This window comes from Symphalangus syndactylus, chromosome 12 (genome assembly GCF_028878055.3).
Source record: "Symphalangus syndactylus isolate Jambi chromosome 12, NHGRI_mSymSyn1-v2.1_pri, whole genome shotgun sequence".
Classification (NCBI taxonomy): Eukaryota; Metazoa; Chordata; class Mammalia; order Primates; family Hylobatidae; genus Symphalangus; species Symphalangus syndactylus.
Genome location: NC_072441.2, coordinates 28,657,884 through 28,685,060, shown reverse-complemented (window position 1 = coordinate 28,685,060; position 27,177 = coordinate 28,657,884). Strand labels below are relative to the sequence as shown.

Sequence of the window (27,177 nt, the reverse complement as noted above, 5' to 3'; positions counted from 1 at the left end):
TAGCTTTGTTCTCTCTCCTCTGGCTGCCAAGAATATTCCTGATATCTAGAGGCCTAATGAGTACTCTTGGTCACTAGCTGACTCTCAGGAGGCAGCAGTCCTAGTTCTCCTGGTCTCTTTTCTCTCTTCCATTTCTGAAATCCAGTCTTTAACCTCTTTATGATGTTTCCTTTGAAATAGTTCTCAGGTTTACCCTTGCCCTTGAATCTCCATGGTAACCACTGTAGTCTGTGTGTTGTAATCAACTGGATTACTCAAACAGCAATCTAGCTGGCTGCTCCAACTTGTCTTTTGCTTGAGTTTCAACCCATTAGTTTTCTATCTTTGTTGGGCACAAGTCACCTGGGGTGCTTGTTAAAATGTGGAGTTTCAGGCTCCATCTCAGAGATTTTCATTCAGCAAACTTAGGTTACGGCCCCAGAATCTTCATTTCAACAAACTTTTCAGGGTAATCTGGAACACATAGTTTGCAGCCCACATATTAAGAATCAATGCTTAGCTATTCCAATGAGCATTACAAGATAATTCAGTGCTTGCCTTAGCATAGTAACTACAATTTTTTAAGTAAATAAATCCTTTGTATCAAACTCAGATGAACTTTCTAAAAAATTACTTTTATCTTTTCACTCCTTTAGAGAAAAAATATAATTGCCATAATTTCATGTCTAAATTTCCTGTTCCAGTTTGCAAAATCTGTCACTATCTAGTATCAGGCTTTTTTTCTACCTCTTACTGTTTTCCAGCCTTCTCCCATCTTCAGCAGACTGTTCTTACTCTCCTCAATGTGCTAGTTTATGAGTTTTGACTAAGAAGACATCCTGGTGAAAATACTGTGCTTCAAATTCAAGGAATGAGGTAAAGACAGATATGCAAGAAAAAATGAGAAGTAAAGTTGATAACCTAGAAAGTAATGACCAGGATAGCATGATGTTAGTGTCCTCCATCTAAAGATGAGCTTGTTTCAAATAATGCCTGATACAGAGATTTAACCTCTCCACGGCTACAATGTAGCAACTGCTACTAGTCTTTCCCTTGTATCTGTTCTCCCAATGAATTTTCCTATGTTCTGGTTGCTTAGACTGTTCTTCTTTCTCACCAAGCCGCCTTCTTTCAGAAAACTCCTGTTCATGATCTCAGCTCACGTGTTACTCTTTTTGGGAAGCCTTCACTAACCTACATTCTGTCTTTGTCTCCCAACTTGCAAGTAGTATTCTTTTAGTATATATTCTCACAGAATTTTGTCTTTCTCAATCTTGGCAGGTAACTATAGAATCATTAATATGTTTATTAAATCAATCTCCATATAACTACCAGGTCTTAAACTCCATTTAAGAGTTTACATCTCTATTGAATCCTTTTCCCCTATCCTAGGAGGTATACAGCAGGAACTCAACAAATAATTGTTGAAGGAAAGAATGAAATATAGCCCATTGTTCCCTTTTCTTTGCCACTCAGCTTGCTGACATGGTAAAGACCTTACTGGACAATTAATAAAGACTCAAGTGTGTCACATACAGAAGCAGCTCAACTTCATTATCCTAAGGTGGTTACCAGAGCCAAATCAGGCTCGACTGACTAGCAGACCCACATACCGCAAGTCAGTTGAAGACTTTGCTTTCCTAATATGCTATTTCTTCATCTTCCCCTCTGCATCTCATCAGCAGAACAAAGACTCTGTGCTGATAAACTTCACTTCTTAGCAGTACAACTTTTCTACTAAGCAATTAATTTTTATCTTTTCTTTTTTTTAACGGTATCCTTCTTTGGCCATATTCCAATATCTGTTTGTCATTTCCCAACCCTTTGCTTGAGACATCCATTCTACCCGAAAAATGCTTTTAGAACCTGCCAATGACCTATCTTTATATTGAAATTAGAAATTCCACATGCCTGTTATCTATAATTATGAAGAGACACTTCAAAGAAAAAGGGATTCCCTTGATTGTTATTTGATGGTAAATTTTGTCACAGTGTGTCCAGAATTGGTGGGTTCTTGATCCCGCTGACTTCAAAAATGAAGCTGCAGACCCGCACGGTGTGTTATAGTTCTTAAAGATGGTGTGTCCAGAGTTTGTTCCTTCAGATGTTCAGATATGCCCGGAGTTTCTTCCTTCTGGTGGGTTCGTGGTCTCGCTGACTTTAGGAGTGAAGCTGCAGACCTTCGCGGTGAGAGTCACAGCTCTTAAAGGCGGTGCGTCCATCCTGTTCCTTCCAGTGGGTTCGTGGTCTCGCTCGCTTCACAAGTGAAGCTGCAGACCTTCGCAGAGAGCGTTACAGCTCATAAAAGCAGCATGGACCAAAGAGTGAGCACCAACAAGACTTATTGCCAAGACCCAAAGAACATACCTTCCACATCATAGATGATGACCCTAGGGGTTTGCACTGCTGCTGACTCAGGCACCCTGCTTTTATTCCTTTGTCTGGCCCTACCCACATCCTGCTGATTCGTCCATTTTACAGAGAGCTGATTGGTCCATTTTACAGAGAGCTGATTGGTCCGTTTTGACAGGGTGCTGATTGGTGTGTTTACAATCTCTGAGCTAGACACAGAGTGCTGATTGGTGCATTTCCAATCCTCTAGCTAGACATAAAAGTTCTCCAAGACCCCACCCGACACAGGAGACCAGCTGACTTCGCCCTAGTGGATCCCTGGCCAGGGCCGAGGGTGGAGCTGCCTGCTAGCCCTGTGCCACATGCCTGCACTCCTCAGCCCTTGGGTGTTCCATGGGACCAGGTGCTGTGGAGCAGGGGGCGGTGCCCATCAGGGAGGCTCGGGCCACACAGGACCCCACGGTGGGGGGTGGGGGGAGACTCGGGCATGGCAGGCTGCAGGTCCCAAACCCTGCCCCGCGGGAGGCGGCTGAGGCCTGGTGAGAATTTGAGCGCGGTGCGGGAGGGCCGGCAGTGTTGGGGGACCCAGTGCACCCTCCGCGCTGCTGGCCCGGGTGCTGAGCCTCTCACTGCCGGGGGTGGTGCTGGCTGGCCACTCCGAGTACAGGGGCGTGCCCACCCAGAACTCACGTTGGCCCGCGAGCGCCAGCCGGTTCCCGCCTGCACCTCTCCCTCCACACCTCCCGGCAAGCCGAGGGAGCTGGCTCTGGCCTCGGCCAGCCCAGAGAGGGGTTCCCACAGTGCAGTGGCAGGTCGAAGGGTTACTCAAGTGTGGCCAGAGTGGACGACGAGGCCAAGGAAGCACCGAGAGCGAGTGAGGGCTGCTAGCACGTTGTCACCTCTCAATAGCTTGCTTCCCACAGAGAGAAGGAAATTCTAGAATAGGTGCTTGACATACTTTTTCTGAGAAGACATGTCTGAAGTTCATACTGAAATACAAGAAAATGTTTTCCTAAACTATGTGATGTAATTTTCAAGAAGAAATCTTCTGGACATCAAAATTCAGATGCAGGGATTGAAGGCACTGATAGGCAATACTGGTATTCATTCATTTACTCAACAAACATTCTTGAGCATCTAGCTTTAAATGTTAGGGTTATAGCAGTGAACAAAATAAAACGAAAAGCCCCTGCTTTCATGGAGCTAACATTTTGGTAGTGATGGAAGATTCTAAACAAATAAACATGTAACGTATCAGGTTGAATGGCCAGGATAAGAGTTTATCTTCTGAGTTACTCAATCCACATCCCAAAATGATCTTCATTTTTTTTCTTAAGAGTTTCTGTGTACACAGATGAGACTGGGTAATGACTTGGTCTGGATTTTGCCTTTAGGAAAAGAATGGAAAATTTGCTTTCTCTTTTCAAGCATCTGGACTGGGGCTTATTCTATTTCTCCTAAGTGAGATATTTCCTGAAATAATAACAGCCTCACTTTATTCTCTTGTTGAAGAGCTATAAAGTGCCTAGGAAGGATCAGAAACAAAGTTGTATTTTAAGAGGACAATAACTAGGATAGTTTAGGATGGAAAAACAAGAACCATTAGGTCTTTATGTATGAGGTCCTCCAGTGTGAAGAATGCAAACTAATATGCTCCACTCTGAGCAATGGAATCGATTGATATCAAAACACAAGGATTTTAATAGACAACAAAATATACTGGCAGAAGGATTACTAGACACTGGACTGAACTGTGTTACTAGGAAAGAAGTTGTGCAATCTCCTCTGTGAATCTCAGAACAAAGCAGACATAACCTGTCTGCACACTTAATCTTTTCTTGCAGGCAGATTGTTTGGAATTTCATTCTGTGATAATACGACTATTCCCTCTCTATTGTTTTAGACCTATGATCATATTTAAAAATTTATTTTACTGTTTACATATCCCTTCCATAACATTGATCACTCCATTTGAATTCTAAGTCTATGCTGTTAACCACATCATAATACTGTCAACTCAGAAAGTTAGAGAGGGATTAGGACCCAGGTCTTCTGCCTCCTACGTGAGCCAGTGCTACTGAAGACCACCTATTCTGAGGCCTGCCTCATGTTTAAAAGCCAACACAAATCCATCTTGTGCCAAATTTCTTGCTTCAGAAAATGACTAAGTGTGGCTCATGCGTAGTTAATAAAAATTGCAGCTGAGATGAGACTGAGTTATCTGTCATACCCTGGTCCCTCTTTTACTAATCAGTTGTGAGAAATGTTTCAAAATCAGAAAGCAGCAGCTAAGAAATATGAGATACTCAGACTTCTTGAGGCAATTAGAGACTAAAGAGCAGAAGGCAAATCAGTCTTCCTGCCTTGACAGTCTTAAAATACACACTGAAAGTAGACTTTGGAGTTATACTATTTGTGACAGATTTTGACCATAACACATTTTCTAAGAGGAAATAAAAATTACTCACTTCAGGATATGCGTTCCACCCTCGTATCAGCAGAGATGATATGGGCTTGGGAATGGAATAGCCAATGGGAGGTCTGATGTGGTGGTAAGCCATGTCTGCTGCCGCAGCCGCTGCAAACCAAATGGTCATGTCAGTTTTGAAATTCACATGTTTATTTCAAGAAACAAATGAAGACACACACACACAAAAAGGCATTAAAAATCAATCTGAGCAACATCAGCAGAGATTCAAAGAGACCTCTAGGCTTTTTTCCCCTAATGGTCTAAAGAAAGTGATGGATAATTTGATATTATAAATTTATCTTTATAATTTTTCATTCATTTGGTTTCAGACTCAATAAATAGCACAGGGCATTTATAAGGAGTGAAGGAATATGCAAGGAGCAAGTAGTTTTGTTTGTCTGAAGTATAGGGTATGTACATGATATTATAAGAAGTAAAGCTTGAAAGGCAGATTAAACAAGACTGTATAATGCCGTAAATCCCAGGCTAAAGAGCTTATATTGTATGTAGTAAACATGGAATACCACTGAAATTTGCACTTCTGATAGCACCTGTATCACGTGAGCAAAGTAGATTTTTTAAAGCTTAAATCCTATTACTGGTTACAAGGTTGTTGGGATTTTAATTTTTAATATTTATAAAGTAGTTATTATTTTTAAAACTCTCTTGGACACTTCAAATCCTTATTTTAGCTAACAATACTCATTGATTGAAGTCTGTCGTGTTACCTGCCTGCTTGGATTTCTGAATATTGTTCATCTCAAAGTCTGCATCACTGTGTTGTGATTCTTAGAACTTCACTGTAGATTCCTGATTGCTAAATATTTCCTGTTCTGCAACTAATGATTTCTATACTCCCTTAGAAACCAAGCTTGTAGCTACTTTGACTGAATGCATTTTGTATCAGGCATCAAGGTAGATAACTACATAAACTCCTTTAATCCTCCTAACCACCATGTAAAGTAGGTGTTGTTGCTGTTATGTGTAGAACTAGTTTTTAATTTATAAACATTTTACATGTAACTAATAGTTGGTGCAGTCTTTTGTTTCAAAATCCATGCTCTCTTTAGCACACATTATAATGAAAACACTCTATAATCAACACATGATGCCCTGTTTATTCCTCACAAAAATTGCTCTGCATCAGTGAGAGGATAAAGTTCCAGGACATTGCTGCTTCCTGTCTTTTAGATTGCGGTGTTGTAAGCATCTGTCTATATCTTAATGACTTTTGAGATATAAGCCACAACAACTACCTCTACTCTACCAAAATTTACTCCCATCAGATTCTGTTTATCCATGCACTTTCAGTAGGTCTAGTGAAATTATATGCAATGTGATTTGATCAACACTTTGCTTTATGGATTATTCTGAATGATTACCTAATTTTGCCAATTGTAAATTAATACTTCTTTGTAGAAGTTTAAAAATTAAGAGAATTGGAAGTCAGTGTGGCGATTCCTCAGGGATCTAGAACTAGAAATACCATTTGACCCAGCCATCCCATTACTGGGTATATACCCAAAGGTCTATAAATCATGCTGCTATAAAGACACATGCACACGTATGTTTATTGCGGCACTATTCACAATAGCAAAGAGTTGGAACCAACCCAAATGTCCAACAACGATAGACTGGATTAAGAAAATGTGGCACATATACACCATGGAATACTATGCAGCCATAAAAAATGATGAGTTCGTGTCCTTTGTAGGGACATGGATGAAACTGGAAAACATCATTCTCAGTAAACTATCGCAAGGACAAAAAACCAAACACCGCATGTTCTCACTCATAGGTGGGAATTGAACAATGAGAACTCATGGACACAGGAAGGGGAACATCACATTCCGGGGACTGTTGTGGGGTTGGGGGAGGGGGGAGGGAGGGACAGCATTAGGAGATATACCTAATGCTAAATGACGAGTTAATGGGTGCAGGAAATCAACATGGCACATGGATACATATGTAACAAACCTGCACATTGTGCACATGTACCCTAAAACCTAAAGTATAATAAATAAAATAAAATAAAAAAAAATTAAGAGAATTAGAAGGAATAAATGTTATCATTTAGAAGAAACCATTGTTAAAATATTTCACATATTTCTTATATATTCTTTACATCATTGACCTTATGTCAATATACAATTATGTAATTCTTTTTTTCTAAATATTAAAGAATTAATCTAAGCAATCAAGCATTTTCTCATGTTATTAACACTCTACGTTAACATATTTTAATGACTCTGCATTTAGTTTTTAATCATTTCCCAATTTTAGGTTTTTCCAAATTTGGGTGTAAACACTTCAGAGAATATCTTTTCAACATGAGTTGCCAGATTTCATAGATTATTCATTTATGATATTTTGAGGAGTGAAAACGATGTGCCAAAGGCATAACTACTTTAAAGACTTCAGTACAACAATTATTGTAACAGTTGTACTAAATTTATACTCTCAACAGCATGGGTGTGAGGGTTATCAATACATCTGCACCAGAATTAGTTTTTCTCATTTTATAAAACATGTTACTAATTTCAGAGGTAAATATATCCACTCATTTTTTTGTTTAGATTGTGTTCTTATCAAATATGTCACTACTTATCAAATGTGTCTTCTGTGACACAAAAAATTAGGCATTTTGGAGTACTTTCACTGGTTACTCTTGACTTTTTTTTTTTGTCTCGAGACAGAGTCTCACTGTGTCACCCAGGCTGGAGTGCAGTGGCTTGATCTGGGCTCACTGCAGCCTCTGCCTCCCGGGTTCAAGTGATTCTCCTGCCTCAGCCTCCCAAATAGCTGGGACTACAGGCACATGCCACCACCCCCAGCTAATTTTTTGTATTTTTGGCAGAGATGGGATTTCACTGTGTTAGTAGGATGGTCTTGATCTCCTGACCTCGTGATCATCCTGCCTCGGCCTCCCAAAGTGCTGGGATTACAGGCATGAGCCCTTGCTGGGCCACTCTTGACTATTTTTAAATTATTTCTGGAATGAGGTAAATCAAGAAGCAAACAAACTGATGCTTAGCAATCATTGACCTTCTAACTCTACTTCGTTACCTTATGATCATTTGGATATTGTTGAGCTGGTGTAGCTATAAGTACATAAGCCAGTATGGTGAGCACATTTAAAATAGTTGTGCATAGTCTAATGGGTGGGAGGGACTAGTCATAAAATGAGTTAAACTCAGATGCAGGTGCCAACCATCCCCCTTTGAAACTCTTTGAGATTCTGGTAACAAAAATATAGAGTTACTTGTTTGCTTCTTGGCAGTGTGTCTGGAAAATCAGTTTAAGATGAATGATATTTAATTCTTCATTATTCAAAGTAGATTCTGCAAAGTCTTGGCATCTCCTCCCCTTTGCTTTAAGCACTCTTGGCAGTGATGCTACTCATTAGTGCCTCCACCAGAAAGTGGGCAATGTAACATGAGGGGGTCATGAAACTGAAATTTGTCACCTTGAGATTGTTTTGTCAGTCTTGCCTAAGCAGCCATACTACACTAACATCTGGGAAATTTTCTGGTATTACAGATTCAGGAAGGAGATTGTCAGCCCATTAACCAAATTTTTACCTTGATGGCTACAAAAAATATGTTAGAGGATTTAGGTAGATGTTGGTTTCTACTTTAAAGGGTGAGACTTTGCCATTAAAGGAGAATAAAGCTAAATTTAAAAATATTAATAACTATTTATTGAGCAACTATTACTTTTCAACACTATCCTGAAATATTTATCAATAGTTTAGTAAAAATAATAATCTAGATCTAGAGTAGGAGTATCCAATAGAACTTTTTACACTGATAAAAATGTTCTTGTAATCCCAGCACTTTGGGGGGCCGAGGCGGCAGATCACGAGGTCAGGAGATTGAGACCATCCTGGCTAACACAGTGAAACCGCATTATCTACTAAAAACACAAAAAATTAGCTGGACGTGGTGGCAGGCGCCTGTAGTCCCAGCTACTTGAGGCAGGAAAATCACTTTAATCTGGGAGGCAGAGGTTGCTGTGAGTCGAGATCGTGCCACCGCACTCCAGACTGGGTGACAGAGCAAGACTCCGTCTCAAAAAAAAAGTTCTACGTTGTTAAATATGATAGCATAAAGTTACAGAGCACTTAAAATGTGGCTAGTGTGACTGATAAATGGAGTTCTTGTTTAATTTTATTTAATATAAATTTAAATAGTCATGGTAAGTGGCTTTCATATTAAACAACATAATTCTAGAGCATAGCTTGCACTCTCGTTATCCTGAAAAACAAGACTTGAGTTGAACACAGTATTGTGAGTCAGCTGCAGAGTCTATATAACCATGGTGTCAATTTGTGGATTCAACTTCTCCCTTGTTTGTCGATCCTTTATCAAGAAAAGAAAAGACACAAACTGAGATTGTCTATGTTGTTTCTCAAAAGTAATAGACCAGTGAAAAGCTACAGGACAGACATTCAACACAACATGTGATAACCTCATTCATGTATTCATTTGTCAAAATGTACTGACTATTTTATGTAAGTGATAATAAACCAAAAATAATCTGGTGTTATTTTTTTCAGTGAAAATTGGTAAATGAATAAATAAGAAATAAGTGAATGACTAGTTTTTTTCACTGCATTTTATGGTTCAGTTGTTAATTGTAAAATGTGATTCCTTTTGCCTGGAATGTTCTCCTCTACCTCTTTTTCCTTCATAACATCTACTGTCATTTAGGTCTTATCTTTGATTGACTTTTCCTGGGTACGCTTCCTATGTACTTCCATAACAACCTGTACTATCATAACATGTATTATACTTAATTGCCTCTTTATTTGTCTACCTGTGCATATAGACCATAAATGCCTTGAGGTCAGGGACTGTGTCTTTTCACCATTGTATCTTCTGTGCCTAGCACAGTACTTGGCTATTAATAGGTATTCAAAAGGTATGCATTATTTCCCTTAGGATAATGGCCTCCAGCTACACCCATGTTGCTGCAATGGACATTATTTTGTTCTTTTTATGGCCATATAGTATTCTATGGTGTATATGTACCACATTTTCTTTATCCAATCCTCTGTTGATGTGCACCTAAGTTGATTCCATGTCTTTGCTACTGTGAACAGTAGAGGTCATTATCCAAGGGGAATTAATGCAGGACCAGAAAACCAAATAACACATGTTCTCACCTATAAGTGGGAGCTAAAACTTGGGTACACACAGACATAAAGATGAGAACACTAGACACTACAGACTACTAGAGGAGGAAGGGAGAGAGAGGGGCAAGTTGAAAAACTACCTATTGGGTACTATGCTCACTGCCTGATGATGAGATCCATAACCCAAACCTGAGCATCACAATATACCCATATAACAAACATGCACATGTACCCCCTTAAACTAAAATAGAAGTTGAATAATAATAAACAATTTAAAAAGGTAGGCACTAAAAGTGTTATTTAACTGGAACTCATATAAATTCTGGTATATAGGACTCAGTAACATTTATTGAATAAATGAATGAAGATGATAGCTCAACAGCAATAAATATCTTATTCATTATTATGTTTAGAGAACAGGGCACAATGCCTAGCCATCAAGAAACACTGTAGAATGAATATAATGTTTAGTTTAATTCTAGATGACAACATGAGCAGATAAATTACTGAAATCTAGTGGCAAATTTAATCAATAATATTATCTTTCATTCAAAAATATGGGAGGAGGTGCTTCAATAAATTGAAGCAGAGTGACATAATAAGAAGTAGCTTTACCAAGGAAATCTGGAGGTCTAATTTTCAGTCTGGCTTTGCTGTAAACTCTCTGGGAGATACTAATTAAACCAATTTGCCTCATGAGCATTAATTTTGCTTAATGTAAGATGAAGCAGGGAAGACAGAGTATAATGGTGGCAAACATGGGCTTTGAAGACACAGAACCTGAATATTTAAGTCTTGACTGCCCTCTTACTAGCATGTGACATTGAGCAAATGTCTTATCCTAAAAGAACTTAACCTACAGGTTACTAAGACTAAATGAGATAATATACATAGAGCTTCAGGCACATTGTTGGCTCTCAACAAGTATAGCTGTGTTGTTGTTGCTATTATCATCATCTGCACATCTAAGAGTCTTACCGATTCTTTTTGGTTTGAACCTAGAGAACTAGATATAAAAAACATAATTGTATGTTTTCTGTTTTGTTTAGAACACCAGTCACCTTAGGTCATTTTTAGGTTCTCTTTGGGTATGAATACCAAGTAAAATATTACATTGAGTTACTGCAAATTTTAAGGCTACAACCTATCTCACTGGTCATAAGGCTCAGCTCATAACGCAATAGGATTATGCAGAGAGAATGACTGTGCAGCTCTCCATGACAACATTAATTATCTATACCCCACTTACAGATAAGTTAGTATTAGATTCTCAATCCCTAAAGTAACCTTTCACTGTCTTCTGTTTTATAAAATTAAATTTAGAAACTCATATTAAAAAGATTAAAAAGAGAGCAATATGCTACAATATTTTGTTAGTAAGTTTTGACCAATATAAAATTGCCAGAAGTATCTTAATTTTTCAACTTTGATTGTGTTTATGTGTGTTCTGAAAAGTATAATTGATTCTACTTCATTGTTTTTAATGGGCAGGGCTGTGGTGAGACAAAGCAAATGTGTTCTACAATCCCAGCAAGAGCTAAGACACATTCTTTGTTAAACTGACACTTTTCAATGATGTATCACCAGAGTGTATAGCATCTGAGAGAGACCATGAGATTGCAATCTTGAGATTGCACTAAGAATGGCTTAATTTTTTCAAACACATCCCATTCTCATTACATACTGTCAGAAGAATAGATTAATTTGCTCCATTGTCTGTTCTCATTGCAAACTTTGTCACTGTAATGAAATATTGCAATGTTAATATCAGCTATATTCATAGAAATATCTCCATCTATTGGACTGATTTAATCTTTCCAGTGATCTGTGCAGTGATTTGTTGGCTCTACTCTTTTTAGTGATAAACTGATAAGGATTAGCACAATAAACATAAGATTTCAGAACTTTAGCTCTCTCCTATTTTCCTGTTGCTTGTCAAAGAACAGTCCACATCATCAGTGTGTTTATATCCTTTGAAGTTATTATATCCAGAATGCTTTAGGGTCCAAATAATATGTGGAAACAGACATAATCATCTAATATTTAAGGAGGGGTAGTAAACTCAAATGGCTACCAATACAAGGCCTATTGTATATCTGTGTCTTTAAATGTACTTTAATTCATATTTTTAAATACCATATGTGACATAAAAAAAGTCTGCAAGCCATATTTGGTTCCCGGAATTCCAGTTTGCAACTCTGAGTTAAAGTCTCAATATGAAGTCTCACCAAAACCTGCCTAGAAAAAATTGGCTGATGTTCTTAAATTACTGCTATATCCTAGACTACTAAGAGCCTGGCATTAAGGAATCCCAGGACACAGAGTTAAATCTCTTTGTGAACCAGCTGGCATCACACAGGAAAACAAAAAGAAAACAAGAGACTCTCTTCTTTGGGCCCAGACTATAATTTGAAAGTGATCCACAAATCTGGGTACCTGGTTATAAGGAAATGGGAATGGATATAATACATACTGATGGATTAATTCATCTCAGCTTTCTTCTTTAGTTGATCATGATGTATCAGAGGAGACAAGCCCAGGAGAGAAATGAAATCTGGGAAGCAGGTGTTGATTTCTTTCTCTAAAATGTATTGAGGACAGCTCTTATTTGCCAGGTTGTGCCAGCTTCTTTTCATCTTGCCTGGTTCTTCTCTGTTTGGCTTCACCCCTTGGCTCCTTCTCCTCCTAATCTGGTCATTTCCCTCATAAATCTGCTCCTTTTCTTTTATCCATCATCATGATGGTTAAGCCAGGAGCCTGGAAGTCTTTCTTGACCTCGTCATTTCCCTTGTGCTCCCACCTCAATCCATTGGGAAGTCCTATTAAAATCTCCCTAAACCAATATCTCCTTTCTCTTTCAAAGCTACTGCTTCAGTTAACGTAATACATATTTCTTCTAGATGAACTGATTTCCCTGCCTCCAGTTTTGAATTTCTCCAATCCAGCCTTTGCTTTGTTACAAGAGGAGCATCCTAAAATAATAGTAAGAGTTGTTCTATATTCCTTTTTAAAACTTTGCAGTGACCTCCATTGATGACCCACACAAGGCCTGTGATAGTTCATTTAATGTGTCAACTTGACTGGGCTAAGGGATACCCAGATAGCTGGTAAACTGTTATTTCTAGTGTGTCTGTGAAGGTGCTTCTTGATGAGATTAGCATTTGAGTCGTAGACTGAGTGTAAAAGATTCACCCTCACCAATGTGAGCAGGCATCATCCAATGCCTTGAGGGCCCCAATAGAATGAGAAGGCAGAGGAAGGGTGAATTAGCTCTTTTTTCTGGGGCTGTGACATGTATCTTCTCCTGACCCCAGATATCAGCACTTCAGATCCTTGGTCCTTCAGACTCTGGAACTTACAGTGGTGACTCTCCTGATTCTCAGGACTTTGAACTCACACTGAATTACATCACTGACTTTCTGGGTTCTCTGGTTAGCGGACAGCATATTGTGGGATTTCTTCGTCTTCATAATCATATGAGTCAATTCCCACAATAAATCACCTCTTATACATATAAGTAGATATATTCCACTTGTTCTGCTTCTCTGGAGAACCCTGACTTGTACAAGGACCTTCAACATCTGGTTCCAGTTTTACATTTATAGTCTGTGTTGTTTGACTGATGTCCTTGTATTCTCTGATTCATCCCTACTGAACTATCTGTGGATTTCTCAGCCCTCTGGACCTTGCTGATACAGCTTTCTGCTAGATCATCTTCCTCACCTCTTCATAGTTTACCTATTTAATTAGTAGTCATCAAAAGGTGCATTCAGGTATCATCTGTTCTAAGAATCCTTCCCTGATATCCTTTTACTTCCTCCAGTTTGGGTAAAAGGCCCTTCCAGAGAGCATCCTTAGCCCTCTGTGCTTCTCTCTAGTTGAGACTTACTCTGCTGATCTTGCTTCTGTCACTCATTCTCTATACTATGAGTAGTTTGATGGCCTGGTCAGTGACCTATTCCTCTTTATTTTCTGCTTACTATGGCACAGTTCCTGGCCCAGAAAGAAAGAACTCAATGGTGGCCTCAAGATAATAATAATAATAATAGCTAACATTTATTGAGTGCTTATTATTATCAACCACTGCTCTAACCTTTTGAAGTAGGTCTTATTATTATGTCCATTTTTAAAAATAAATGAATGCTTATGAGGATGCAAAGAAAGGGCAACTCTCATACACTGTTGGTGGGAATGTTAATTAGTACAGTCACTGCGATGGAGAACAGCATGGAGGTTTCTCAAAAAACTAACAATCGTACTACCATATTATCCAGCAATCCCACTGCCAGGTATATATCCAAAAGAGAGGAAATCAGTATATCTAAGGGATAGCTGCACTCCCATGTTTACTGCAGCACAATTCACAATAGTAAAGATTTGGAATCAGCCTAAATGATGTACATCAATAGATAAACGGATAAAGAAAATGTGGTACATATTCACAAGGAATATTATTCAGACATAAAAAGAATGAAATCCTATCATTTGCAGCAACATGGATGGAACTGGAAGCCATTATGTGAAGTGAAATAAGCCGGGCACAGAAAGACTAATATCACGTGTTCTCGTTCATATGTGGGAGCTTAAAAAAAATGAACTCATGGAGATAGAAAGTTGAATGATAGTTACCAGAGGCTGGGAAGGGTAGTGGGGAAGATGAGATAAAGTGGAAATGGTTAATAGATACAAAAACCCAGTTAGATAAAATGAATAAGATCTAGTATTCAGTAACATAATGGAGTGACTATAGTTAACAATAATTTATTGTATGTTTTAAAACAACTAAAGAATGGAAGTAGAATATCCCTAATCCAAAGAAATGACAAATGCTTAAGTCAGATATCCCTATTATTCTGGTTTGATCATTACACATTTTATGCCTGAATCAAAACATCACATGTACCCCATAAATATGTACAACTATTATGTATCCATAATAACATAAAAGAAATAATTAAGAATAAAAAATAATAAACTAAGGTATAGGTAGGTTAAATAAATTGCACAAGGTCGCAAGACACATGCCAATTCTCTTTAGCCCCTACAGTGTTAGCCTGAAAAATATTTTCTTTAAAATATTGAATTAGGCCGGGCGCGGTGGCTCACGCTTGTAATCCCAGCACTTTGGGAGGCCGAGGCGGGCGGATCACGAGGTCAGGAGATCGAGACCACGGTGAAACCCCGTCTCTACTAAAAAAATACAAAAAATTAGCCGGGCGCGGTGGCGGGCGCCTGTAGTCCCAGCTACTCGGAGAGGCTGAGGCAGGAGAATGGCGTGAACCCGGGAGGCGGAGCTTGCAGTGAGCCGAGATTGCGCCACTGCACTCTAGCCTGGGCGACAGAGCGAGATTCCGTCTCAAAAAAAAAAAAATATTGAATTAATTGCCAACATTAAAATATGTATCGATTTCTTAATTAACGAGCAGAAATTAGTTGATATGGTCAGCGTGGGTATACCTACATTCCTGCTCAGCACTGTTTGGCTGGAGCATGAGTCAGAGCATGTGATTTCTTATTCATCACACTGTTCCGTCTTGAGCACCTGCATGCTTCCCATGGTCCTGTGGGCATTTGATCTTTTTGATTTGAACTTTAAGGTGGTGGATGTGATGGTTTTTCAGTTTTCCTAAACCTGAGATTACAGGTTAATTTGAACATGTGAGATGCAAAAGAGACCCTAACTTCAAGCTTTTCTGAATGTATACCTATCACTTATGTAGGAGTCAATGCTAATATTGGTGTTCTTTGTTTATATTTTTCCCAGAAGGTAGTATGCTGTTAAATCCAGAAGGATGAGTCCTGTATAATGCTGCTACTACCATAATTGATAATGCTGTCTCACTTGGCAGTCACGGATTCGTTCCTCATTGTAAATGGCTAATATGTAGCTTATATTGAATCTGATGCTTCACATAATTTATTGCTGAACATATGCTAGATTGCCTAACCACTGCAATGATATTAGACATCTTGTTTCTTGATTCATGGTAACCGTCCAACTTTGAAAAATTCAGCATCTATCATAAACAAACTCTCTTTCCAATAAAGTACTACACATTTTAATATCTGGGATATTGGAATAAAGATGCTCTTAGGCAAGACTTTCAACTTTTTATTAAATAATATTCTCCCTCTAAAACGGGTAACTATTTCTGGGGTCCATGAACTAAAACCTCAGGGCCATCTTTACCCTTTTTAAGTATTTAGTTTATAATTAGCAAAGTCTAATGAAGTACAGAAAATTACAAAACTGTGAGTAAAATGCAATAAATACAATGATAAATGGTGACTTGGGATAAGGAGGAAATTGCACTTAACTTGATATTGGAGAATTAAGAGAGATTTTTGGAAAGAAATTATATTTAGACTAAGACCTAAAAAAATTTGGAGTTGGTGGAATGAAAAGTGGAGAAGAGTGTCTCTGACAAAGAGACTAATATGCACAAAGGCATGGAGGTGAGAGGACACATGCTGGGGAAATGAAAGTTTCCTGTGGTTGGGATGACTCTGGATGACAGGCTGCATGTGGTGAAATGGCTGGGGAGGCAGTCAGGGACATAATCATAAGGGGCTTTGAAGATTGTTTTAAGACATTCTGTTTTTATCTTAAGAGCAAAAGAAAAACACTGGGGATTTTAAGTCAGAGAAGTGCTATGTTCAACTTTGCATTTTTAGATAGCTAAATCTAGTGATTGGTGGAAAAAAGATGATGAGCAAAGCTGAAGACAGGATACTATTTAAGATAATGTGCAGTATTCGACATGTGAAATGAGAAGTAGCATTGGAGATGGAGATAACTGGATGGATTTGAGAGATAAACTGTAGAACTGAAAATAGGAAAATAATTTTAAAAAGATAGAAAGAGAGAAATAAAACGAAAAGAGGAGTCAAGGATGACTTTGAAGTTTCTACATGGGCCACCTAGAGAACGACAGTGCCACTGAAGCACAGAATCAAAGGGAGCCTTGACCTTGTGTTACACTTTTTCCTAATCTTGCACCTTACAGTTACAGAGAGTTTGCAATTTATAAAGTGTGGTCACAAACATCATCTCATTGAATGCTCATGGTAATTTTCGTGGTAGTCATCATTAATTGCATTTACTGAGGAAACAGAACTTGTGAAAAGGCCCAGAGGTCAGATGAAATGTAACATACTGAGAGTGCAGAAAGTGAACTGGTGTTAGTAATGTGAGAGGTACAGAATCAGGGAGAGTTTTACAGGACATAGTAAGAATTTTGAGACTTAATCCTAACAATATGGGAAGCCATACAATAATTTTAAGCAACGGTAATGTATCAGGTTTATGTTTTTAAAATATTATTTCAGTGGATGTTTAGAGATTGGAGAGGAAAAGAAAACAAAAATAAACCAAGAAAGAACAGTCAAAAACAATTTCAGAAATTCAAATGATAAAGCTGGCAGTTTGCACTAGGGTGATGGCGGATGAAACATTTTGAGAAATAGACAAATTTGAGGTATATATCTTACCACTTCAATTCAACATTGTACTGGAGGTCCCTGACTGTTCAAAAAGGCAAAGAAAGACAGAAAGACAGAAAGACAGACAGACAGACAGAAAGAAAGAAAGAGAAAGAAAGGAAAATTCTTTATTAACAGATGACATAATTATTTATGTACAAATCCCAAAGAAGGTACAAAAAAGGGAACTAGGATGGATAAGTAAATTTAGTAAGTTTGTGGGGTGCTAGATTGTAATAAAAAATTATTATATTTCTATATATTAATAGTAGCAAAAAATTGGACATTGATTCATTTTATTTTATTAAGTTCTTGGGAAACATGTGCAGGATGTGCAGGTTTGTTACATAAGTAAACATGTACCATGGTGGTTTGCTGCACCTATCAACCCATCACCTAGGTATTAAGCAGAGCATGCATTAGCTATTTTTCCTGGTGCTTTCCCTCCCCCCGCCTTCCCCAACAGGCCCCAGTATGCATTGTTCCCTTCCCTGTGTCCATGTGTTCTCATTGTTTAGCTCTCGCTTATAATTGAGAACATGTGGTGTTTGGTTTTCTGTTCCTGTGTTAGTTTTCTGAGGATAATGGCTTCCAGCTCCATCCATGTCCCTGCAAAGGACATGATCTCATTCCTTTTTATGGCAGCATAATATTCCATGGTGTATATGTACCACATTTTCCTTATCCAATCTATAATTGACAGGCTTGTGGGTTGATTCCATCTGTTTGCTATTGTGAATAGTGCTGCACTGAACACAAGCATGCATGTATCTTTATAATAGAATGATTTATATTCCTTTGGGTATATACCCCGTAATGCGATTACTGGGTCAAATGATATTTCTGGTTCTAGGCCTTTGAGGAATCACCACATGGTCTTCCAGGATGGTTGAACCAGTTTACATACCCACCATCAGTGTAAAAGCATTCCTATTTCTCCACAGCCTCACCGGCATCTATTGTTTCTTGACTTTATATTAATAATCGCCATTCTGACTGGCATAAAATGGTGTCTCATTGTGGTTTTGATTTGCGTTTCTCTAATGATCTGTGATGTTGAGCTTTTTTTTATATGTTTGTTGGCTGCACAAATGTCTTCTTTTGGGACTGTCTGTTCACGTCCTTTGCCTACTGTTTAATGTTTTTTTCTCATGTAAATTCGTTTAAGTTCGTTGTAGATTGTGGGTATTAAACCTTTTTCAGATAGATAGATAATAAACATTTTCTCCTATTTGGTAGATTGTCTGTTCACTCTGATGATAGCTTCTTTTGCTGCAGAAGTTCTTTAGTTTAATTAGATCACATTTGTCAATTTTTGCTTTTGCTGCATTGCTTCTGACATTTTTGTCATAAAATCTTTGTCTATGCCTATGTCCTGAATGGTCTTGCCTAGATTTTCTTTTAGGGTTTTTATAGTTTTGGGTTTTACATTTAAGTCTTTAATCCATCTGGAGTTAATTTTTGTATAATGTATAAGGAAGGAGTCCAGCTTCAGTTTTCTGCATATGGCTAGCCAGTTCTCCCAGCACAATTTATTAAATAGGGTTCCCCATTGCTTGTTTTTGTTAGGTTTGTCAAAGATCAGATGGTTATAGATGTGTAAATGTGTGGTCTTATTTCTGAGTTCTTTGTTCTCTTCCATTGGTCTATGTGTCTTTTTTTTTTTTCCAGTACCATGATGTTTTGGTTATGTAGTCTTGTAGTGTAGTTTGAAGTTGGGTACCATGATGCCTCCAGCTTTTTTTTTTTTTTTTTTTTTTTGCTTAGGATTGTCTTGGCTATATGGGTTCTTTTTTGGTTCCATATGAATTTAAATTTTTTTTCTAATTCTGTGAAGAATGTCAATAGTTATTTAATGGTAATAGCATTGAATCTATAAATTACTTTGGGCAGTGTGGCCATTTTCATGATGTTGATTCTTTCTCTCCATGAGCATGGAATGTTTTTCCATTTGTTTGTGTCCTCTCTTATTTCTTTGAGCAGTGGTTTGTAGTTCTCCTTGAAGAGGTCCTTCACTTTCCTTGTTAGTTGTATTCCTAGGTTATTTTTTTCTCTTTGTAGCAATTGTGAGTGAGAGGTTCATTCACAATTTGCCTCTCTTCTTGTCTATTGTTGGTGTATAGGAATGCTTGTGATTTTTGCACATTGATTTGTATCCTGTGACTTTACTGACACTGCTTAAAGCTTAATAGGTTTTTGGACTGAGACAATGTGGTCTTCTTAAGATCATGTCATCTGCAAACAGAGACAGTGTGACTTTCTCTCTTCCTATTTGAATATGCTTAACTTCTTTCACTTGTTCTGATTGTCCTGCCCAGAACTTCCAACACTATGTTGAATAGGAGTAGTGAGAGAGGACATCCTTGTCTTGTGCCAGTTTTCAAGGGGAATGCTTCCAGTTTTGCCCATTCAGTATGATATTGGCTGTGGGTTTGTCATAAATGGCTCTTATTATTTTGAGGTATGTTCCATCAATACCTAGTTTACTGAGAATTTTTAACATGAAAGGATGTTGAATTGTATCAAAGACCTTTTCTGCATCTATTGAGATAATCATGAGGTTTTTGTCTTTAGTTCTGTTTATGTGATGAATTATGTTTATTGATTTGCATATGCTGAACCAGCCTTACATCCTGGGGATGAAGCCAACTTGATTGTGGTAGATAAGCTTTTTGATGTGCTGCTGGATTTGGTTTGCCAGTATTTTATTGAGAATTTTTGCATCAATGTTCATGAGGGATATTGGTCTGAAGTTTTCTTTTTTTGTTGTATCACTGCCAGGTTTTGGTATCAGGATGATGCTGGTCTCATAATATGAGTTAGAGAGGAGTCCTTCCTTTTCAATTGTTTGGAATAGTTTCAGAAAAAATGGTACCAGCTCCTCTTTGTACCTCAGGTAGAATTCAGTTGTAAATCCATCTGGTCCTGGGCTTTTTTTGGTTGGTAGGCTATTTATTATTGCCTCAATTTCAGAACTTATTATTGGTCTATTCATGGAAGCAACTTCTTCCTGGTTCAGTCTTGTGGGGGTGTACATATCCAGGTATTTATCCATTTCTTCTAGATTTTCTAGTTTATTTGCATAGAGGTGTTTATAGTATCCTCTGGTGGTTGTTCCTATTTCTGTGGAGTCAGACGTATATCCTCTTTATTTTTTATTATGCCTATTTGATTATTCTCTTTTCTTCTTTATTGGTCTAGCTAGTGGTCTATCTATTTTACTAACTTTTTCAAAAAACCACCTCCTGGATTCATTGATTTTCTTAAAGGTTTTTTGTGTCTCTATATCCTTCGGTTCACTCTGATGTTGGTTATTTCTTTTCTTCTGCTAGCTTTGGTGGTTGTTTTCTCTTGGTTCTCCAGTTCTTTTTGTTGTAATGTTAGGATGTCAATTTGAGATCTTTCTAGCTTTTTGATGTGGGCATTTAGTGCTATAAATTTATCTCAACACTGCTTTAGCTGCATCTCAGAGATTCTGGTATGTTGTCTCTTTGTTCTCATTGGTTTCAAATAACTTCTTGATCTCTGCCTTAATTTCATTTTTTTACCCAGGATTCATTCAGAAGCAGGTTTTGAATTTTCATGTAGTTATGTGACTTTTAGTGAGTTTCTTAATCTTAAATTCTAATTTGATTGTGCTGTGGCCTTAGAGACTGTTTGTTATGATTTCAGTTGTTTTGCATTGGCTTAGGAGTGTTTTACTTCCAATCAGGACATTGATATTTTTAAGAGTAACATTTATAATACATCGAGAGATAGAGATAATACACAAAATAGATGGAGATAAGTATAATAAAAATATGCAAGGTTTGTATGCTAAAATATGTAACAAATTATGTAATGTATGAAATTTAAGAAGACCTAAGTGAAGATAGAGATAAACTATGTTTATTGAGCAGAAGACTAACACGGTTATGATGTTCATTCTTCCCAAATTGATCTAATAATTCAATGCAATCGAATCAAATTCCAACAAGCTTTTTATAGGAATATAGACAAGCTGATTCTAAAATTTATATGGAAAAGCAAAAAAATCTAAATGGCCAGGGCCTTTTTAACAAAGAAGAACAAAGTTGGAGGATTCACATTACTTAATTTCATGACTTACTATAATATAGTAAGATAGTGTGGTATTGATTTAAGGGTAGACACATGATCAATGAAACAGAATAGAGTTGGAAATAAGTGCATACATATATGGTCAATGGATTTTTGAAAAATGTACCAAAATAATTTAATAAGAAAGGATAGTATTTTTGAAAAATTATGCCAGAAGAATTGGACATCTGTATTAAAAAAACAAATGAACAAACCAAAGAATAACAAATTCAACCCAAACTGGGTACTTTAAAAAAATAAGAACTCAAAATAGATCTTATAAATATAAAACCTAAACCTGTAAGACTTCTACAAAAAAATAGGAGGAAGTTTTTATGGCTTTGAGTAAGGCAAAAATATTTTTAGATAGGATACAAATTGATTTAAAATTTTGGTAAGATGGATTTCATTGACATTAAAAACATCTGCTCTTTGAAAGCCATTGCTGAGAATACAAAAAGGCAATCCAGAGATTACAGGAAAATCCCTGCAAAACATGTAGCAGATAAAGTACTTCTCCCTATAATCCCTATAATCTAAGAACTCTTACAACTAAATGATGAGACTATTTAAACAAACATTTCACAGAAGAAATATGGATATCAAATAAGCGCATAAAGTGTCAATATTTCTAGTCATCAGTGAAATGTAAATATCACAATGATGTTCCATGTACCCCCAATCAAATGGCTAATATATACATATATATTTAAAAATAAACAATTCAAAGTGCTGGCAAGGATGTGAAACAACTGAAATTCTCACCGACTACTGTTGGAAATTCATAATGGTACAGACACCTTGGAAAAGCTCTTATTATGACATGTAGCAATCCATCTGTTATTCATTTATCCAATGGAAACAAAAACAACCACACCAAAGCCTCAATTATTTGAGCGGATTTATTCTTAATAGCCCTAAAATGAGAAGAACTCAAATGGTCATGAACTTCTGTATGCATAAACAAATCATGGCACATCTATGATATGAAATATTACATAGTAGTGAAAAAGAATAAATTACTGATAAATGAAGCAACATGATTCCATTTATATGACTTTGGTATATAGGCAAGCTTATCGGGACAGAAATGAGCTCATTGGTTGCCAAGGGCTGGAGGTGTGAGAAGTGGATTTATTCCAAACAGGCACTGGGAACTTTTTGGAGTGATGGAAATGTTCTACATCTTGATTGCAGTTGTGGTTATACAGCTGTATATATTTATTAAAACTCATTGAAGTGTTAACCTAGAAAGGTAGATTTTACTGCATATATATTATGCCTAAATAAACCCTATTTTTAAAAAGACTATTGCAGTGGTTTAAAGGAAAGATGGCTTGGGCTAGGATGGTGGTGGATGATAGTAAGTGGTAGAGAAACCCATGTATTAGAAGGTAAAATAAACAGGGCCAGGTTAATGGAGTGACACAGGGGATGAAGCAAAAGGAGTTGTATTTCTTTCTTATGAAAAAACACCATAGTACCTCTAAAATTATAATCAATTTTCTGTATATCCATCAATCTTACCAGGATGCACACTCTAAGAAGTGGAGAGAAGGAAGGACATCAGAACAAGACCTTACAAATGGCAATGATGGTCCAGCTCAAAATAGAGTCCACACATCGACACTATAATAAGGGCTAAGTCTAATTTAAAACTATAGAAAATATGTAGAGAAAAATTAGGATAATTACATCATCATTATGCTTAACAAACTATGCACAGAGCACATAACCTGTGAAAAGCACTCTGCTACGCAGAGTGTAATTAAAAGACCATATGGTAACTTGGGGAAAAAAACCTCCAAAATGGAGTATGAGATGAGATGTGTCTTCCTCTCTGTACATGAGTACTCATAAATATTTTGATCTTGGTCAAGACTTTTAACTTGCTAAAAGGGATGTTTAAGTAACATCTCTTTTGACTTTATCCTTCTTATATATTGTTATAGGGTGGCCATTAGGAGATTACAATATAATTATTTAAAATTACTTATGATTACATTTGACAACTACTTTACAAGTGTGCTAAGTTTTAGGGATGCAAAGTCCTTAAGGAGATTTGTCTAGTGTGACAAGATATGAAAACAATCCAAATGCAATTGAGAGATAGATGCAAATAAAGTTTACTTTAAACTTAAAATATGTGTGTATTTTACCTGTGATTAGATTCCTCACCTTCACTTTCCACATGTAAGCAAAGCATAACGTGTATCATCAATGAAAGCCAGACTCACTGCATGCCCCATTTTTAGAATGTATCCATATATATATATATATATGCATATAATACAAAAATGTTAGGAAAACCCATCTTCTTTTTTATGATGTGAGATAAGCAGAGAGCAGCCCTAATAGATTATTTCTGTGTTACTACTTTCTTATCCCTATATACATGTTAAAAGGGCAATTCTAAAATCTCATCCCAAAAAATAAATATCACATTGTCCACCTTATTTGCCCTCACATGCCACATGATCATAGTTATTTGCCTGTTTTATTAACAATCAATAAATCAAGTCCCAAACTTAAATAAAACATACCTGCATTTCTGTGTGTCTGGGTCTGAAATCACAGGTAAGTCATTAAATTTTCTGGGTTGGGCATACACCTTAAAACAATTTAAGATTGTTTGCTTACCTCCTTTTTTGCCATCTCACTGAGACTAATCATTTTGTGAAAAAAAAATTTCTCGAAGTTATAAAAATCCAGTGAACTTTGTAAAACAGGAAAAGTTCAATTGCAGCGTGTCTTACCTGGCTTGAGATGAGCAAATGGAATTTCGCCAGTGAGAATTTCCCACAGACACAGAGCGTAGCTGAAGACGTCTGCTTTGATGGTGTACCGAGTGCACTGCGTGAACACCTCAGGAGCCATCCAACGGAGGTTCTGCACATCAAGAAACATCCACAAGCCATTTACCAAGTGTTGGGTTCTTCCACTGCAGAGTAGCATTCTTCTTAGTGAGAATTTGCTGTGTTATCCTGATGCTCTCAAAAGGCATAAATATAAATTAACATCCATACATATTGCCCTCAATGTGTGCAATAAACATGTTTATACATACACAGTGTGTTTACTGTGGCTGTTCAGTTCCTCAAAGGGCATTTTTTAATCATTGGAAGATCATAAAGTTCATAATTCTTCCTAAAACATCACACCAGTAATTAATCATCAAGGAAGTCTGCCTCTTATACAATGAGAGGCAGCATTATTTTTTTAAAATCTATAAACATCTTTCTCCCTTAGAAGCCTTACAAGGTTCAGAATAGCCAACCATGGATTCATCCAGGGACCCTATGTCTCCCTGGGAGTGAATCACACACTGTGGGAGGCACCTCCTTCAAGTCTTCAGGTTGTAATTTAGGAAGTTACTAAATTAGGCCCATAAATAGTGCACTCATGGCTGAGGAGAGAAATGGCTCCAGAGGAGTGCCCAGAATATTCCTATGAAGTAGATTTATCACTGGCTGGATCAGGTCTGTCTTACTTTCTCTGCCCAGATGTGCTATTTATGAATGCTGTTTGTGCAATATTCCAGAAAGGAAGCCCATAAAATATTACAAGTCCCTCCGTACAAAGTTCTAGCCTCTGTTTTGATGACATTATTTACATTCTTTTCATTTGTGGTTTCACATTTTTCAGTTAAAAAAATTAGTTTCCATTCTGGGATGCAAATGCATAAATTTGGTTGATTTCTAGTTTAGGGCGCAGAACACTGGATTTAGAGTTAGGAGATGAAAATTCTAGTTCTGGCTCTACCACTTACTGAACAGCTCTGGGCAAGTGTCATGTTTCCTGGACTTCAGATTCCTCAAGGACAAAACAGAGGACCCACACCCTCCCAGTTCTAAATCCCCGTGGCACCTTATCTTATTAATAAACTTTGCTAAACACTTTTAAATGTCCATCGAAGGAAACCATTATTCTTTTATCACTCTTAGCAAAATCTTGTGTGTAGTGTTGGCTGCTAATTCTTTTGAAATGTCCACCTTATTTTGAAACCATGCATAGTTACAGCTTTCCAATAATATCTTTATTCTTATCATGGTGCTCATATGCAATTCTTCTACATGAGCTTCCACATTCCAAAGAGCCTCCATTTTTATAGCAGATTATGCATTGTGTCACAACATTGTATATGTGGGAGCAGGTACACAGTATGCCTGTTTTTGCACAGAGGGGTCATACAGTGATTAGATAACATACATAAAGCCACATAACTAATGAGAAACAAAACAGCTTTCAAAATAAATTTCAAATTAACTCTCTCATTCTAGCTGCATAGTCTTTAAGCACAGCACTAATTTATTTATTTATTAGTGCTGTGCTTACAGACTATGCGGCTAGAATAAGAGAGTTAATATTATTTGCTGTTGGTTAAATTCAATTTAATTACATTCAACAAAAGTTTATTTAGTTGGAGAGTCTCAACTAACTGCTTTTTAGAATTATGTGGGGGAATTTTTAAAAGATGCAAGGACTCAAGATCAATCTTAGGCCAATAAAATCGTAATTTCTGGGGATCAGATTCAGGCACTACGCTTAAGATAAGTTTCTAAACTTATTTTAATGTGCACCTAGGGTTGAGGACCACTAATTTAGCTGCCTCTATGTTCCATGTCTGGGATGAGCTTTGTGTCCTGCCAAAAGATCACTTATTGTTCCCACCTCCCTTACCTCATAAACTGCCACTTTCCTCCTTGCTCACCTCACTCCAGCCACGTTAGCTTTGAACACACCAAGAACTCTCCTGCCGCAGGACGTCTGCACTTACTATTGCCCTCACCCACAAAGCTCTCCCCCCATGTAGATTCCTCCCATGTCAGGCCTCTTATTAAATGTTAACTTTTTCCTTCATCCTATCTAAATGGCATCCTCATCACTCTCCATTTATTTACTCTGTTTTTATTTTTCTTCATAACACTCATCACTGCCTGAGATATATTTTGTTAATTTGTCCAGTATTTATTCCTTTCCAGTAGAATATTAGCTCCATAGGAATGAGAACTTAGTTGATGTTGCAAAGAATGAACAAGAAGAGAGGATTGGAGTTAGAAGCCTATTGTGATACTAGTCTAGAAAAGAAATGATGAGAATCTGAACTGAAGCAGCAGGAAATGAGAGGTTTAAGAGGTTAAGATGAACTTAAAGAAGAAAAGAAAGAGACATCCAGAAAAGGTGACTGAGTGTAAGTAGAAGCAGGAAAGGGAAGGAATGAAAAATTACTCCAGGCTTAGGTAATTAGTTATCACAAGTAGTCCAGAAAGAGACGTCTACTTTTTTTCAGGGGGAGGGATTGGGGAGAGTGAAGGAGAGGGCAGGTAATGAATTTAATTGCAGACATTTTGAGTACGATTATCCTTGCTTCAGTTATTATAATTTATATTTTACTTAAACATTAATACTTGGATATACCACTTATTACATTACAATGTTAAAGTGGAGAACGATGAATAGTTAATAGATGCTGATGAACTACTAATTTTATGGTGAGTTCCCTATTAAATGTTAACTTTACTATAAGTAGTTAGGTGATCTAAATATGAAAAGATCCATGCCCACCACGTTCTTTTCAGTTACATTTGAAACATATTCTGTATTATTTTATCCATAATGCTTTCCAAGTATATATCTTATCTATTTCTCTAGTAGAGCC

The 27,177-nt window shown here is 37.2% G+C and overlaps 1 protein-coding gene across 1 annotated transcript in view; it reads right to left on the bottom strand.

Annotated features, from left to right (window-relative positions):
- Positions 1–27,177, bottom strand: part of TNNI3K (TNNI3 interacting kinase) — a 305,572-nt gene that overhangs the window by 74,915 nt on the left and 203,480 nt on the right. Inside the window, exons 20-21 of the mRNA XM_063624029.1 lie at positions 24,275–24,407; positions 4,800–4,909 (exon numbers count right to left, since the gene is read on the bottom strand). Coding sequence (XP_063480099.1) covers positions 4,800–4,909; positions 24,275–24,407 — 243 coding nt within the window. The remainder of the gene's footprint in view (positions 1–4,799; positions 4,910–24,274; positions 24,408–27,177) is intronic.